The following is a 19,621-nucleotide window of genomic DNA, read 5'->3' as shown; positions in this document are numbered from 1 at the left end:
GTGGGCAGAACTGAAAAAGCATGTGCGAGCAAGGAGGCCTACAAACCTGACTCAGTTACGCCAGCTCTGTCAAGAGGAATGGGCCAAAATTCACCCAACGTTTTGTGGGAAGCCTGTGGAAGGCTACCCAAAACATTTGACCCAAGTTAAACAATTTAAAGGCAATGCTACCAAATATTAATTGAGTGTATGTAAACGTCTGACCCACTGGGAATGTGATGAAAGAAATAAAAGCTGAATTAAATCATTCTCTCTACTATTATTCTGACGTTTCACATTCTGAAAATAAAGTGGTGATCCTAACTGACCTAAGACAGGGAATTTTTACTAGGATTAAATGTCAGGAATTGTGAAAAACTGAGTTTAAATGTATTTGGCTAAGGTGTATGTAAACTTCCGACTTCAACTGTATGTTACATGAATACAGTACAGTACCTCCGTGGCTGGTTGGATACATGAATACAGTACAGTACCTACAGGGTTAAGGTCAGGGGTTAAGGTCAGGTAGTTAGGGTTAAGGCCAGGTAGTTAGGGTTAAGGCCAGGTAGTTAGGGAGGTCAGGTAGTTAGTTAGGGTTAAGGCCAGGTAGTTAGGGTTAAGGCCAGGTAGTTAGGGTTAAGGCCAGGTAGTTAGGGTTAAGGCCAGGTAGGGTTAGGCCGGTGTAGGAGGCCAGGTAGTTAGGGAGGTCAGGTAGTTAGTTAGGGTTAAGGCCAGGTAGTTAGGGAGGTCAGGTAGTTAGGGTTAAGGTCAGGGAGTTAGGGAGAAGGTCAGGTAGTTAGGGTTAAGGTCAGGGAGTTAGGGTTAAGGTCAGGGAGTTAGGGTGAAGGTCAGGGAGTTAGGGTGAAGGTCAGGGAGTTAGGGTGAAGGTCAGGTTGTTAGGGTGAAGGTCAGGTAGTTAGGGCGAAGGTCAGGTAGTTAGGGTGAAGGTCAGGTAGTTAGGGAGAAGGTCAGGTAGTTAGGGAGAAGGTCAGGTAGTTAGGGAGAAGGTCAGGTAGTTAGGGTTAAGGTCAGGGAGTTCGGGTGAAGGTCAGGGAGTTTGGGTGAAGGTCAGGGAGTTAGGGTGAAGGTCAGGTAGTTAGGGTTAAGGTCAGGTAGTTAGGGTTAAGGTCAGGTAGTTAGGGATAAGGTCAGGGGTCAGGGGTTAAGGTAGTGGTATAGAGGTGTAACCTACCTGAGGACATCAGGTGGGATGATGAGCTGATCCCAGCTCAGGTGATCTCTGAGCTCAGCCAGGTAGTTAGGGTGAAGGTCAGGTAGTTAGGGTGAAGGTCAGGTAGTTAGGGTTAAGGTCAGGGGTCAGGGTTAAGGTCAGGGTTAAGGTCAGGTAGTTAGGGTTAAGGCCAGGTAGTTAGGGCTAAGGTCAGGGGTAAGGTCAGGTAGTTAGGGTGAAGGTCAGGTAGTTAGGGTGAAGGTCAGGTAGTTAGGGTGAAGGTCAGGTAGTTAGGGTGAAGGTCAGGTAGTTAGGGTGAAGGTCAGGTAGTTAGGGTGAAGGTCAGGTAGTTAGGGTGAAGGTCAGGTAGTTAGGGTTAAGGTCAGGGGTTAAGGTAGTGGTATAGAGGTGTAACCTACCTGAGGACATCAGGTGGGATGATGAGCTGATCCCAGCTCAGGTGATCTCTGAGCTCAGCCAGGTAGTTAGGGTTAAGGTCAGGTAGTTAGGGTTAAGGTCAGGTAGTTAGGGTTAAGGTCAGGGGTCAGGGTTAAGGTCAGGGTTAAGGTCAGGTAGTTAGGGTTAAGGCCAGGTAGTTAGGGCTAAGGTCAGGGGTAAGGTCAGGTAGTTAGGGTGAAGGTCAGGTAGTTAGGGTGAAGGTCAGGGGTTAAGGTAGTGGTATAGAGATGTAACCTACCTGAGGACATCAGGTGGGATGATGAGCTGATCCCAGCTCAGGTGATCTCTGAGCTCAGCCAGGTAGTTAGGGTTAAGGTCAGGTAGTTAGGGTTAAGGTAGTGGTATAGAGATGTAACCTACCTGAGGACATCAGGTGGGATGATGAGCTGATCCCAGCTCAGGTGATCTCTGAGCTCAGCCAGGTAGTTCACATAGGTCAGCTTCTTACCAAACTTGTGACTAAAAAAAACAGGAAGAACAGAATGTTGGAAAGGTCAGTCAATATGACAAACGTCTTTCATAGCCATGAATACTGTTGTGGAGACGAGACTTAGAGATGTACAGTACAGGCCTGAACGGCAACTTTACTGTAGAATGATGACTGGGCACCATACCTGATGAGTGGTTGGAATATACTGTATTCTAGAGCTTTACTGTAGAATGATGACTGGGCACCATACCTGATGAGTGGTTGGAATATACTGTATTCTAGAGCTTTACTGTAGAATGATGACTGGGCACCATACCTGATGAGTGGTGGGAATATACTGTATTCTAGATCTTTACTGTAGAATGATGACTGGGCACCATACCTGATGAGTGGTGGGAATATACTGTATTCTAGAGCTTTACTGTAGAATGATGACTGGGCACCATACCTGATGAGTGGTTGGAATATACTGTATTCTAGAGCTTTACTGTAGAATGATGACTGGGCACCATACCTGATGAGTGGTTGGAATATACTGTATTCTAGAGCTTTACTGTAGAATGATGACTGGGCACCATACCTGATGAGTGGTTGGAATATACTGTATTCTAGAGCTTTACTGTAGAATGATGACTGGGCACCATACCTGATGAGTGGTGGGAATATACTGTATTCTAGAGCTTTACTGTAGAATGATGACTGGGCACCATACCTGATGAGTGGTTGGAATATACTGTATTCTAGAGCTTTACTGTAGAATGATGACTGGGCACCATACCTGATGAGTGGTGGGAATATACTGTATTCTAGAGCTTTACTGTAGAATGATGACTGGTCACCATACCTGATGAGTGGTTGGAATATACTGTATTCTAGAGCTTTACTGTAGAATGATGACTGGGCACCATACCTGATGAGTGGTGGGAATATACTGTATTCTAGAGCTTTACTGTAGAATGATGACTGGGCACCATACCTGATGAGTGGTGGGAATATACTGTATTCTAGATCTTTACTGTAGAATGATGACTGGGCACCATACCTGATGAGTGGTGGGAATATACTGTATTCTAGAGCTTTACTGTAGAATGATGACTGGTCACCATACCTGATGAGTGGTTGGAATATACTGTATTCTAGAGCTTTACTGTAGAATGATGACTGGGCACCATACCTGATGAGTGGTTGGAATATACTGTATTCTAGAGCTTTACTGTAGAATGATGACTGGGCACCATACCTGATGAGTGGTGGGAATATACTGTATTCTAGAGCTTTACTGTAGAATGATGACTGGGCACCATACCTGATGAGTGGTGGGAATATACTGTATTCTAGAGCTTTACTGTAGAATGATGACTGGGCACCATACCTGATGAGTGGTGGGAATATACTGTATTCTAGAGCTTTACTGTAGAATGATGACTGGGCACCATACCTGATGAGTGGTGGGAATATACTGTATTCTAGAGCTTTACTGCAGAATGATGACTGGGCACCATACCTGATGAGTGGTTGGAATATACTGTATTCTAGAGATTTACTGTAGAATGATGACTGGGCACCATACCTGATGAGTGGTTGGAATATACTGTATTCTAGAGCTTTACTGTAGAATGATGACTGGTCACCATACCTGATGAGTGGTGGGAATATACTGTATTCTAGAGCTTTACTGTAGAATGATGACTGGGCACCATACCTGATGAGTGGTGGGAATATACTGTATTCTAGAGCTTTACTGTAGAATGATGACTGGGCACCATACCTGATGAGTGGTTGGAATATACTGTATTCTAGAGCTTTACTGTAGAATGATGACTGGGCACCATACCTGATGAGTGGTTGGAATATACTGTATTCTAGAGCTTTACTGTAGAATGATGACTGGGCACCATACCTGATGAGTGGTTGGAATATACTGTATTCTAGAGCTTTACTGTAGAATGATGACTGGGCACCATACCTGATGAGTGGTGGGAATATACTGTATTCTAGAGCTTTACTGTAGAATGATGACTGGGCACCATACCTGATGAGTGGTGGGAATATACTGTATTCTAGAGCTTTACTGTAGAATGATGACTGGGCACCATACCTGATGAGAGGTGGGAATATACTGTATTCTAGAGCTTTACTGTAGAATGATGACTGGGCACCATACCTGATGAGTGGTTGGAATATACTGTATTCTAGAGCTTTACTGTAGAATGATGACTGGGCACCATACCTGATGAGTGGTGGGAATATACTGTATTCTAGAGCTTTACTGTAGAATGATGACTGGGCACCATACCTGATGAGTGGTTGGAATATACTGTATTCTAGAGCTTTACTGTAGAATGATGACTGGGCACCATACCTGATGAGTGGTGGGAATATACTGTATTCTAGAGCTTTACTGTAGAATGATGACTGGGCACCATACCTGATGAGTGGTTGGAATATACTGTATTCTAGAGCTTTACTGTAGAATGATGACTGGGCACCATACCTGATGAGTGGTTGGAATATACTGTATTCTAGATCTTTACTGTAGAATGATGACTGGGCACCATACCTGATGAGTGGTTGGAATATACTGTATTCTAGAGCTTTACTGTAGAATGATGACTGGGCACCATACCTGATGAGTGGTTGGAATATACTGTATTCTAGAGCTTTCCTGTAGAATGATGACTGGGCACCATACCTGATGAGTGGTGGGAATATACTGTATTCTAGATCTTTACTGTAGAATGATGACTGGGCACCATACCTGATGAGTGGTGGGAATATACTGTATTCTAGAGCTTTACTGTAGAATGATGACTGGTCACCATACCTGATGAGTGGTTGGAATATACTGTATTCTAGAGCTTTACTGTAGAATGATGACTGGGCACCATACCTGATGAGTGGTTGGAATATACTGTATTCTAGATCTTTACTGTAGAATGATGACTGGGCACCATACCTGATGAGTGGTTGGAATATACTGTATTCTAGAGTTTTACTGTAGAATGATGACTGGGCACCATACCTGATGAGTGGTTGGAATATACTGTATTCTAGAGCTTTACTGTAGAATGATGACTGGGCACCATACCTGATGAGTGGTTGGAATATACTGTATTCTAGAGCTTTACTGTAGAATGATGACTGGGCACCATACCTGATGAGTGGTTGGAATATACTGTATTCTAGATCTTTACTGTAGAATGATGACTGGGCACCATACCTGATGAGTGGTTGGAATATACTGTATTCTAGAGCTTTACTGTAGAATGATGACTGGGCACCATACCTGATGAGTGGTTGGAATATACTGTATTCTAGATCTTTACTGTAGAATGATGACTGGGCACCATACCTGATGAGTGGTTGGAATATACTGTATTCTAGAGCTTTACTGTAGAATGATGACTGGGCACCATACCTGATGAGTGGTTGGAATATACTGTATTCTAGATCTTTACTGTAGAATGATGACTGGGCACCATACCTGATGAGTGGTGGGAATATACTGTATTCTAGATCTTTACTGTAGAATGATGACTGGGCACCATACCTGATGAGTGGTGGGAATATACTGTATTCTAGATCTTTACTGTAGAATGATGACTGGGCACCATACCTGATGAGTGGTTGGAATATACTGTATTCTAGATATTTACTGTAGAATGATGACTGGGCACCATACCTGATGAGTGGTGGGAATATACTGTATTCTAGAGCTTTACTGTAGAATGATGACTGGGCACCATACCTGATGAGTGGTTGGAATATACTGTATTCTAGATCTTTACTGTAGAATGATGACTGGGCACCATACCTGATGAGTGGTTGGAATATACTGTATTCTAGATCTTTACTGTAGAATGATGACTGGGCACCATACCTGATGAGTGGTTGGAATATACTGTATTCTAGATCATTACTGTAGAATGATGACTGGGCACCATACCTGATGAGTGGTGGGAATATACTGTATTCTAGAGCTTTACTGTAGAATGATGACTGGGCACCATACCTGATGAGTGGTGGGAATATACTGTATTCTAGAGCTTTACTGTAGAATGATGACTGGGCACCATACCTGATGAGTGGTGGGAATATACTGTATTCTAGATGTTTACTGTAGAATGATGACTGGGCACCATACCTGATGAGTGGTGGGAATATACTGTATTCTAGATCTTTACTGTAGAATGATGACTGGGCACCATACCTGATGAGTGGTGGGAATATACTGTATTCTAGATCTTTACTGTAGAATGATGACTGGGCACCATACCTGATGAGTGGTTGGAATATACTGTATTCTAGATCTTTACTGTAGAATGATGACTGGGCACCATACCTGATGAGTGGTGGGAATATACTGTATTCTAGAGCTTTACTGTAGAATGATGACTGGTCACCATACCTGATGAGTGGTTGGAATATACTGTATTCTAGATCTTTACTGTAGAATGATGACTGGGCACCATACCTGATGAGTGGTTGGAATATACTGTATTCTAGAGCTTTACTGTAGAATGATGACTGGGCACCATACCTGATGAGTGGTTGGAATATACTGTATTCTAGAGCTTTACTGTAGAATGATGACTGGGCACCATACCTGATGAGTGGTTGGAATATACTGTATTCTAGATCATTACTGTAGAATGATGACTGGGCACCATACCTGATGAGTGGTTGGAATATACTGTATTCTAGATCTTTACTGTAGAATGATGACTGGGCACCATACCTGATGAGTGGTTGGAATATACTGTATTCTAGAGCTTTACTGTAGAATGATGACTGGTCACCATACCTGATGAGTGGTGGGAATATACTGTATTCTAGAGCTTTACTGTAGAATGATGACTGGGCACCATACCTGATGAGTGGTTGGAATATACTGTATTCTAGAGCTTTACTGTAGAATGATGACTGGGCACCATACCTGATGAGTGGTTGGAATATACTGTATTCTAGAGCTTTACTGTAGAATGATGACTGGGCACCATACCTGATGAGTGGTTGGAATATACTGTATTCTAGATCTTTACTGTAGAATGATGACTGGGCACCATACCTGATGAGTGGTGGGAATATACTGTATTCTAGAGCTTTACTGTAGAATGATGACTGGGCACCATACCTGATGAGTGGTGGGAATATACTGTATTCTAGATCGTTACTGTAGAATGATGACTGGTCACCATACCTGATGAGTGGTGGGAATATACTGTATTCTAGAGCTTTACTGTAGAATGATGACTGGGCACCATACCTGATGAGTGGTTGGAATATACTGTATTCCAGATCTTTACTGTAGAATGATGACTGGGCACCATACCTGATGAGTGGTTGGAATATACTGTATTCTAGAGCTTTACTGTAGAATGTTGACTGGGCACCATACCTGATGAGTGGTTGGAATATACTGTATTCTAGAGCTTTACTGTAGAATGATGACTGGGCACCATACCTGATGAGTGGTTGGAATATACTGTATTCTAGATCTTTACTGTAGAATGATGACTGGGCACCATACCTGATGAGTGGTTGGAATATACTGTATTCTAGAGCTTTACTGTAGAATGATGACTGGGCACCATACCTGATGAGTGGTTGGAATATACTGTATTCTAGATCTTTACTGTAGAATGATGACTGGGCACCATACCTGATGAGTGGTGGGAATATACTGTATTCTAGATCTTTACTGTAGAATGATGACTGGGCACCATACCTGATGAGTGGTGGGAATATACTGTATTCTAGATCTTTACTGTAGAATGATGACTGGGCACCATACCTGATGAGTGGTTGGAATATACTGTATTCTAGATATTTACTGTAGAATGATGACTGGGCACCATACCTGATGAGTGGTTGGAATATACTGTATTCTAGAGCTTTACTGTAGAATGATGACTGGGCACCATACCTGATGAGTGGTTGGAATATACTGTATTCTAGATCTTTACTGTAGAATGATGACTGGGCACCATACCTGATGAGTGGTGGGAATATACTGTATTCTAGAGCTTTACTGTAGAATGATGACTGGGCACCATACCTGATGAGTGGTTGGAATATACTGTATTCTAGAGCTTTACTGTAGAATGATGACTGGGCACCATACCTGATGAGTGGTTGGAATATACTGTATTCTAGAGCTTTACTGTAGAATGATGACTGGGCACCATACCTGATGAGTGGTTGGAATATACTGTATTCTAGAGCTTTACTGTAGAATGATGACTGGGCACCATACCTGATGAGTGGTGGGAATATACTGTATTCTAGATATTTACTGTAGAATGATGACTGGGCACCATACCTGATGAGTGGTGGGAATATACTGTATTCTAGATATTTACTGTAGAATGATGACTGGGCACCATACCTGATGAGTGGTTGGAATATACTGTATTCTAGATCTTTACTGTAGAATGATGACTGGGCACCATACCTGATGAGTGGTTGGAATATACTGTATTCTAGAGCTTTACTGTAGAATGATGACTGGGCACCATACCTGATGAGTGGTTGGAATATACTGTATTCTAGAGCTTTACTGTAGAATGATGACTGGGCACCATACCTGATGAGTGGTGGGAATATACTGTATTCTAGAGCTTTACTGTAGAATGATTACTGGGCACCATACCTGATGAGTGGTGGGAATATACTGTATTCTAGAGCTTTACTGTAGAATGATTACTGGGCACCATACCTGATGAGTGGTGGGAATATACTGTATTCTAGATCTTTACTGTAGAATGATGACTGGGCACCATACCTGATGAGTGGTTGGAATATACTGTATTCTAGAGCTTTACTGCAGAATGATGACTGGGCACCATACCTGATGAGTGGTTGGAATATACTGTATTCTAGAGCTTTACTGTAGAATGATGACTGGGCACCATACCTGATGAGTGGTTGGAATATACTGTATTCTAGATCTTTACTGTAGAATGATGACTGGGCACCATACCTGATGAGTGGTTGGAATATACTGTATTCTAGATCTTTACTGTAGAATGATGACTGGGCACCATACCTGATGAGTGGTTGGAATATACTGTATTCTAGATCTTTACTGTAGAATGATGACTGGGCACCATACCTGATGAGTGGTGGGAATATACTGTATTCTAGAGCTTTACTGTAGAATGATGACTGGGCACCATACCTGATGAGTGGTGGGAATATACTGTATTCTAGATCTTTACTGTAGAATGATGACTGGGCACCATACCTGATGAGTGGTGGGAATATACTGTATTCTAGAGCTTTACTGTAGAATGATGACTGGGCACCATACCTGATGAGTGGTTGGAATATACTGTATTCTAGAGCTTTACTGTAGAATGATGACTGGGCACCATACCTGATGAGTGGTTGGAATATACTGTATTCTAGAGCTTTACTGTAGAATGATGACTGGGCACCATACCTGATGAGTGGTGGGAATATACTGTATTCTAGATCTTTACTGTAGAATGATGACTGGGCACCATACCTGATGAGTGGTTGGAATATACTGTATTCTAGAGCTTTACTGTAGAATGATGACTGGGCACCGTACCTGATGAGTGGTTGGAATATACTGTATTCTAGAGCTTTACTGTAGAATGATGACTGGGCACCGTACCTGATGAGTGGTTGGAATATACTGTATTCTAGATCTTTACTGTAGAATGATGACTGGGCACCATACCTGATGAGTGGTGGGAATATACTGTATTCTAGATCTTTACTGTAGAATGATGACTGGGCACCATACCTGATGAGTGGTTGGAATATACTGTATTCTAGAGCTTTACTGTAGAATGATGACTGGGCACCATACCTGATGAGTGGTGGGAATATACTGTATTCTAGAGCTTTACTGTAGAATGATGACTGGGCACCATACCTGATGAGTGGTGGGAATATACTGTATTCTAGATCTTTACTGTAGAATGATGACTGGGCACCATACCTGATGAGTGGTGGGAATATACTGTATTCTAGAGCTTTACTGTAGAATGATGACTGGGCACCATACCTGATGAGTGGTGGGAATATACTGTATTCTAGAGCTTTACTGTAGAATGATGACTGGGCACCATACCTGATGAGTGGTTGGAATATACTGTATTCTAGAGCTTTACTGTAGAATGATGACTGGGCACCATACCTGATGAGTGGTGGGAATATACTGTATTCTAGAGCTTTACTGTAGAATGATGACTGGGCACCATACCTGATGAGTGGTTGGAATATACTGTATTCTAGAGCTTTACTGTAGAATGATGACTGGGCACCATACCTGATGAGTGGTGGGAATATACTGTATTCTAGATCTTTACTGTAGAATGATGACTGGGCACCATACCTGATGAGTGGTTGGAATATACTGTATTCTAGAGCTTTACTGTAGAATGATGACTGGGCACCATACCTGATGAGTGGTTGGAATATACTGTATTCTAGATCTTTACTGTAGAATGATGACTGGGCACCATACCTGATGAGTGGTTGGAATATACTGTATTCTAGAGCTTTACTGTAGAATGATGACTGGGCACCATACCTGATGAGTGGTTGGAATATACTGTATTCTAGAGCTTTACTGTAGAATGATGACTGGGCACCATACCTGATGAGTGGTGGGAATATACTGTATTCTAGATATTTACTGTAGAATGATGACTGGGCACCATACCTGATGAGTGGTTGGAATATACTGTATTCTAGAGCTTTACTGTAGAATGATGACTGGGCACCATACCTGATGAGTGGTTGGAATATACTGTATTCTAGATCTTTACTGTAGAATGATGACTGGGCACCATACCTGATGAGTGGTGGGAATATACTGTATTCTAGAGCTTTACTGTAGAATGATGACTGGGCACCATACCTGATGAGTGGTGGGAATATACTGTATTCTAGAGCTTTACTGTAGAATGATGACTGGGCACCATACCTGATGAGTGGTTGGAATATACTGTATTCTAGAGCTTTCCTGTAGAATGATGACTGGGCACCATACCTGATGAGTGGTGGGAATATACTGTATTCTAGAGCTTTACTGTAGAATGATGACTGGGCACCATACCTGATGAGTGGTGGGAATATACTGTATTCTAGATCTTTACTGTAGAATGATGACTGGGCACCATACCTGATGAGTGGTTGGAATATACTGTATTCTAGAGCTTTACTGTAGAATGATGACTGGGCACCATACCTGATGAGTGGTGGGAATATACTGTATTCTAGATCTTTACTGTAGAATGATGACTGGGCACCATACCTGATGAGTGGTTGGAATATACTGTATTCTAGAGCTTTACTGTAGAATGATGACTGGGCACCATACCTGATGAGTGGTTGGAATATATTCCAGATGATTCTGATAAAGTTAGTAGGATGGACGACATAGAGGGCTTTCAGGTTCTTCTTGTACCTGTCAGGAAATACATTGGACACACACACACACACACACACACACACACACACACACACACACACACACACACACACACACACACACACACACACACACACACACACACACACACACACACACACACAGTAAACATAATTCTGGAAAAACTGGCTCATATCGAGTTATATTTTGTTTGAGAGGGCTTGAAAAGTCGTAGGTTAGAGAGATCAGGGTGACTTACTTCCTGTCAAATTCTCTGTATGCGTTTCGTAGCCAGTGTAGTGAGGGCTTGTTGTTGCTGCGGAGACCATGGTGGAAGTACACTACCGTATAATCACTCTCTACGTACTGGTCCAGAGTGTACATCAGATACCTACAGCCAGGGAGAGGAGAGAGTAGAGCAGAACACTCAGGTAACTGCCCAAAATAAAACGGAAACTCTTGGCTCAGTTGGTAGAGCATGGTGTGTGCAACGCCAGTGTTGTGGGTTCGATTCCCACGGGGGGCCAGTACAAAAAAATGCATGAAATGAAATGAAATGTATGCATTCACTACTGTAAGTCGCTCTGGATAAGAGCGTCTGCTAAATGACTAAAATGTAAATGTAAAATGTAAATGAAGGATACAAAGTATATTGAAAGCATGTGCTTCCACACAGGTGTGATTCATGAGTTCATTAAGCAATTAACATCCCATCATGCTTAGGGTCATGTATGTTATTTTGGGTACCGTGGGTAAGGCCCCATAGGATGCCAATGCCCCCCCTCCCATCCACAAGACAGGAAGGTTCACCGAATGGTTTGATGAGCATGAAAACCCATGTAAACCATATTCCATGGCCGTCTCAGTCACCAGATCTCAACTGAACACTTATGGGAGATTCTGGAGCGGCGCCAAAATGATTCAATTGAAATTGTGTCACTGACCTTAAACACAATATGTTTTTAGAATAATTTTACAAATTAATAAAAAATGCAAAGCTGAAATGTACATAGCCCCGTATGTTAGGTATGAGCTCTGTGTCACCTTCGCTCTCCTCCATGTTTGTTTGTGTTGCAAATTTCCTTCCACACGGCACGTCCAATGGAACGGAAAAATATTGTCGTAAAGAGTGTGATTTGCGACACAACGAAATAAAAATGACAGAGCAGAATATGAAACGATCAACGTTTTTACCAATCGTCACGCGATATAAATATCGTCATATCGCCCAGCCCTACGAGGAATAGGTCAGTTTATCTAATGAGCAACAGAAAAAAACATATGTGCCAATCGGGAGAATTACCCAGAAAGACTCACTGCTGTAAATCGCTACCAAAAGGTGATTCTAACATGAATTGACTCAGGGGTGTGAGATACTGATGTAAACTAGATAATTCTGTAATTAATTTTCAAACAATTTGCTAAAATGTCTAAAAACATGTTTTCACTTCGTCATTACAGGGTATTTGTGTGTAGAATGAATCCATTTTGAATTCAAGCTGTAACACAATACAATGTGGAATAAGTCCAGGGGTATGAATACTTTCTGAAGGCCCTGTAGATATGGACTACATATAGCAGAACAGACCATAGAGGACATTCTACAGGGGAGATATGGACTACATATAGCAGAACAGACCATAGAGGACATTCTACAGAGATATGGACTACATATAGCAGAACAGACCATAGAGGACGTTCTACAGGGGAGATATGGACTACATATAGCAGAACAGACCATAGAGGACGTTCTACAGAGATATGGACTACATATAGGAGAACAGACCATAGAGGACGTTCTACAGAGATATGGACTACATATAGCAGAACAGACCATAGAGGACATTCTACAGAGATATGGACTACATATAGCAGAACAGACCATAGAGGACATTCTACAGGGGAGATATGGACTACATATAGCAGAACAGACCATAGAGGACATTCTACAGAGATATGGACTACATATAGCAGAACAGACCATAGAGGACATTCTACAGAGATATGGACTACATATAGCAGAACAGACCATAGAGGACATTCTACAGAGATATGGACTACATATAGCAGAACAGACCATAGAGGACATTCTACAGAGATATGGACTACATATAGCAGAACAGACCATAGAGGACATTCTACAGAGATATGGACTACATATAGCAGAACAGACCATAGAGGACGTTCTACAGGGGAGATATGGACTACATATAGCAGAACAGACCATAGAGGACGTTCTACAGGGGAGATATGGACTACATATAGCAGAACAGACCATAGAGGACATTCTACAGGGGAGATATGGACTAGATATAGCAGAACAGACCATAGAGGACATTCTACAGGGGAGATATGGACTACATATAGCAGAACAGACCATAGAGGACATTCTACAGGGGAGATATGGACTACATATAGCAGAACAGACCATAGAGGACGTTCTACAGGGGAGATATGGACTACATATAGCAGAACAGACCATAGAGGACATTCTACAGAGATATGGACTACATATAGCAGAACAGACCATAGAGGACATTCTACAGGGGAGATATGGACTACATATAGCAGAACAGACCATAGAGGACGTTCTACAGAGATATGGACTACATATAGCAGAACAGACCATAGAGGACGTTCTACAGAGATATGGACTACATATAGCAGAACAGACCATAGAGGACGTTCTACAGGGGAGATATGGACTACATATAGCAGAACAGACCATAGAGGACGTTCTACAGAGATATGGACTACATATAGCAGAACAGACCATAGAGGACGTTCTACAGAGATATGGACTACATATAGCAGAACAGACCATAGAGGACGTTCTACAGGGGAGATATGGACTACATATAGCAGAACAGACCATAGAGGACATTCTACAGGGGAGATATGGACTAGATATAGCAGAACAGACCATAGAGGACATTCTACAGAGATATGGACTACATATAGCAGAACAGACCATAGAGGACATTCTACAGAGATATGGACTACATATAGCAGAACAGACCATAGAGGACATTCTACAGGGGAGATATGGACTACATATAGCAGAACAGACCATAGAGGACGTTCTACAGAGATATGGACTACATATAGCAGAACAGACCATAGAGGACATTCTACAGGGATATGGACTACATATAGCAGAACAGACCATAGAGGACATTCTACAGAGATATGGACTACATATAGCAGAACAGACCATAGAGGACGTTCTACAGGGGAGATATGGACTACATATAGCAGAACAGACCATAGAGGACATTCTACAGAGATATGGACTACATATAGCAGAACAGACCATAGAGGACGTTCTACAGGGGAGATATGGACTACATATAGCAGAACAGACCATAGAGGACATTCTACAGAGATATGGACTACATATAGCAGAACAGACCATAGAGGACATTCTACAGGGGAGATATGGACTACATATAGCAGAACAGACCATAGAGGACATTCTACAGAGATATGGACTACATATAGCAGAACAGACCATAGAGGACATTCTACAGGGGAGATATGGACTACATATAGCAGAACAGACCATAGAGGACATTCTACAGGGGAGATATGGACTACATATAGCAGAACAGACCATAGAGGACATTCTACAGAGATATGGACTACATATAGCAGAACAGACCATAGAGGACATTCTACAGGGGAGATATGGACTACATATAGCAGAACAGACCATAGAGGACATTCTACAGGGGAGATATGGACTACATATAGCAGAACAGACCATAGAGGACATTCTACAGAGATATGGACTACATATAGCAGAACAGACCATAGAGGACATTCTACAGAGATATGGACTACATATAGCAGAACAGACCATAGAGGACATTCTACAGAGATATGGACTACATATAGCAGAACAGACCATAGAGGACATTCTACAGGGGAGATATGGACTACATATAGCAGAACAGACCATAGAGGACATTCTACAGGGGAGATATGGACTACATATAGCAGAACAGACCATAGAGGACATTCTACAGAGATATGGACTACATATAGCAGAACAGACCATAGAGGACATTCTACAGGGGAGATATGGACTACATATAGCAGAACAGACCATAGAGGACATTCTACAGAGATATGGACTACATATAGCAGAACAGACCATAGAGGACATTCTACAGAGATATGGACTACATATAGCAGAACAGACCATAGAGGACATTCTACAGAGATATGGACTACATATAGCAGAACAGACCATAGAGGACATTCTACAGGGGAGATATGGACTACATATAGCAGAACAGACCATAGAGGACGTTCTACAGAGATATGGACTACATATAGCAGAACAGACCATAGAGGACATTCTACAGAGATATGGACTACATAAAGCAGAACAGACCATAGAGGACGTTCTACAGGGGAGATATGGACTACATATAGCAGAACAGACCATAGAGGACATTCTACAGGGGAGATATGGACTACATATAGCAGAACAGACCATAGAGGACATTCTACAGAGATATGGACTACATATAGCAGAACAGACCATAGAGGACATTCTACAGGGGAGATATGGACTACATATAGCAGAACAGACCATAGAGGACATTCTACAGGGGAGATATGGACTACATATAGCAGAACAGACCATAGAGGACATTCTACAGAGATATGGACTACATATAGCAGAACAGACCATAGAGGACATTCTACAGGGGAGATATGGACTACATATAGCAGAACAGACCATAGAGGACGTTCTACAGAGATATGGACTACATATAGCAGAACAGACCATAGAGGACATTCTACAGAGATATGGACTACATATAGCAGAACAGACCATAGAGGACATTCTACAGGGGAGATATGGACTACATATAGCAGAACAGACCATAGAGGACATTCTACAGGGGAGATATGGACTACATATAGCAGAACAGACCATAGAGGACATTCTACAGAGATATGGACTACATATAGCAGAACAGACCATAGAGGACATTCTACAGAGATATGGACTACATATAGCAGAACAGACCATACAGGACGTTCTACAGAGATATGGACTACATATAGCAGAACAGACCATAGAGGACATTCTACAGAGATATGGACTACATATAGCAGAACAGACCATAGAGGACATTCTACAGGGGAGATATGGACTACATATAGCAGAACAGACCATAGAGGACATTCTACAGGGGAGATATGGACTACATATAGCAGAACAGACCATAGAGGACGTTCTACAGGGGAGATATGGACTACATATAGCAGAACAGACCATAGAGGACATTCTACAGGGGAGATATGGACTACATATAGCAGAACAGACCATAGAGGACATTCTACAGGGGAGATATGGACTACATATAGCAGAACAGACCATAGAGGACATTCTACAGAGATATGGACTACATATAGCAGAACAGACCATAGAGGACGTTCTACAGAGATATGGACTACATATAGCAGAACAGACCATAGAGGACATTCTACAGGGGAGATATGGACTACATATAGCAGAACAGACCATAGAGGACATTCTACAGAGATATGGACTACATATAGCAGAACAGACCATAGAGGACGTTCTACAGAGATATGGACTACATATAGCAGAACAGACCATAGAGGACATTCTACAGAGATATGGACTACATATAGCAGAACAGACCATAGAGGACATTCTACAGGGGAGATATGGACTACATATAGCAGAACAGACCATAGAGGACATTCTACAGAGATATGGACTACATATAGCAGAACAGACCATAGAGGACATTCTACAGGGGAGATATGGACTACATATAGCAGAACAGACCATAGAGGACGTTCTACAGGGGAGATATGGACTACTCAGTGTACATAAACACCACATATGATATGATGGTCGTGCTGACTCACTGCAGTAGGTGGTGGTGGTTGAGCTGATGGGAGGGGGGCATCAGGCAGCTACTGAAGATAACTAACTTCCTGCCGTAGTTATCATCACCTGGAGAGAACAGAGAGAGAACAGGAGGAGAGAACAGACGGGAACAGGAGGAGAGAACAGAAGGGAACAGGAGGAGAGAACAGAAGGGAACAGGAGGAGAGAACAGAAGGGAACAGGAGGAGAGAACAGGAGAGAGAACAGGAAGAGAGGGAGTACAGGAAGAGAGAGAGAACAGGAGAGAGAGAGAGAGAGAACAGGAGAGAGAGAGAACAGGAGAGAGAGAGAACAGGAAGTGAGAGAGAACAGGAAGTGAGAGAGAACAGGAGAGAGAGAGAGAACAGGAAGTGAGAGAGAACAGGAAGTGAGAGAGAGCAGGGAGAGAGAGAGAGAGAGAGAGAACAGGAAGTGAGAGAGAACAGGAAGTGAGAGAGAACAGGGAGAGAGAGAGAACAGGAAGAGAGAGAACAGGAAGAGAGAGAGAACAGGAAGAGAGAGAGAACAGGAAGAGAGAGAGAACAGGAAGAGAGAGAGAACAGGAAGAGAGAGAACAGGAGAGAGAGAGAGAACAGGAGAGAGAGAGAACAGGAGAGAGAGAGAACAGGAGAGAGAGAGAACAGGAGAGAGAGAGAACAGGAGAGAGAGAGAACAGGAGAGAGAGAGAACAGGAGAGAGAGAGAGAGAACAGGAAGAGAGAGAGAACAGGAAGAGAGAGAGAACAGGAAGAGAGAGAACAGGAGGGAACAGGAGGAGAGAACAGGAGAGAACAGAGAGAACAGAAGGGAACAGGAGGAGAGAACAGAGAGAACAGGAGGAGAAAGAGAACAGGAGGAGAAAGAGAACAGGAGGAGAAAACAGAGGGAACAGGAGGAGAGAACAGAGAGAACAGGAGAGAGAGAACAGGAGAGAGAGAGAACAGGAGGAGAGAGAGAGAACAGGAGGAGAGAGAGAACAGGAGGAGAGAGAGAACAGGAGGAGAGAGAGAGAACAGGAGGAGAGAGAGAACAGGAGGAGAGAGAGAGAACAGGAGGAGAGAGAGAACAGGAGGAGAGAGAGAACAGGAGGAGAGAGAGAGAACAGGAGGAGAGAGAGAACAGGAGGAGAGAGAGAGAACAGGAGGAGAGAGAGAACAGGAGGAGAGAGAGAGAACAGGAGGAGAGAGAGAGAACAGGAGGAGAGAGAGAGAACAGGAGGAGAGAGAGAGAACGAAGAGAGAGAGAGCACATCAGCACATTAATTAATGGTGTTTTCCCACTAATTGATAGCATTTTGGAACATAGCCTACTGCTGTGTGAATTGCTGCCATTTTGTGAAGATTTTCAGGCTAAATTAGGCCGGTGTAGGCCGTGATTGTAAATAAGAATTTGTTCTTAACTGACTTGCTTAGTTTAAATAAAGGTAAAATAAAACATTTAAAAAAACGTTCTGATCTGGTGCATCAGCTTCATTGCTTTTAAAAGGTGTTTTGATGTGAGTGGTTGTATTCATTTGGGATATATTGCATCCCACAACTATCTCAGACTATGTTTGGAATATTTCTCTCTCGCAGAAGGACAAGTCGACCAATAGACCAAACATTGCATTCAGAAAAGTACTCAGAACCTTTGCCTTTTTTTTCACCCCGCATTTTGTTATGTTACAGACTCATTCTAAAATGGATTAAATACATGTTTTTTCCTCATCAATCGACACACACTACCCCATAATGACAAAGCAAAAAATAGATTTTTAGAAAATCTATTAAAAATAAATAAAAAAACAGAAATACCTTATTTACATAAGTATTCAGACTCGAAAAGGAGCTCTGGATGTTTCTACAACTTGATTGGTGGTAAATTTGGAGGTCAAATCTGGAGGTAAAATTTAGCTCCACCTGTGGTAAATTCTATTGATTGGACATGACTTAGAAAAGCACACACCTGTCTATATAAGGTCCCACGGTTGACAGTGCACGTCAGAGCAAAAACCAAGCCATGAGGTCAAAGGAATTGGCCCGTAGAGCACTTTGTGACATCGGTTGATGTAAAAAGGGCTTTATAAATACACTTCAATGATAAATCTGATTGATAGAGCTCCGAGACAGGATTGTGTCGAGGCACAGATCTGGGGGAAGGGTACCAACAACAAAAAAATGTCTGCAGCATTGAAGGTCCCCAAGAACACAGTGGCCTCCATCATTCTTAAATGGAAGACGTTTGGAACCACCAAGACTCTTCCTAGAGCTGGCCG

At 42.4% G+C, this 19,621-nt stretch overlaps 1 protein-coding gene across 3 annotated transcripts in view; it reads right to left on the bottom strand.

Annotated features, from left to right (window-relative positions):
- LOC106609851 (rho GTPase-activating protein 8-like) overlaps positions 1-19,621 on the bottom strand; it is an 82,333-nt gene that overhangs the window by 15,922 nt on the left and 46,790 nt on the right. For all 3 annotated transcript variants that reach the window (XM_082964353.1, XM_082964355.1, XM_082964356.1), the window contains exons 4-7: positions 17,368-17,455; positions 11,708-11,839; positions 11,398-11,484; positions 1,970-2,068 (exon numbers count right to left, since the gene is read on the bottom strand). In XM_082964353.1, coding sequence (XP_082820479.1) covers positions 1,970-2,068; positions 11,398-11,484; positions 11,708-11,839; positions 17,368-17,455 — 406 coding nt within the window. The remainder of the gene's footprint in view (positions 1-1,969; positions 2,069-11,397; positions 11,485-11,707; positions 11,840-17,367; positions 17,456-19,621) is intronic.

Source organism: Salmo salar, chromosome 17 (genome assembly GCF_965601325.2).
Source record: "Salmo salar chromosome 17, fSalSal1, whole genome shotgun sequence".
In the NCBI taxonomy this organism is placed as follows: domain Eukaryota; kingdom Metazoa; phylum Chordata; class Actinopteri; order Salmoniformes; family Salmonidae; genus Salmo; species Salmo salar.
Note: the sequence above shows the minus strand (reverse complement) of the source record. Positions and strands in the feature narration are given on the sequence as shown.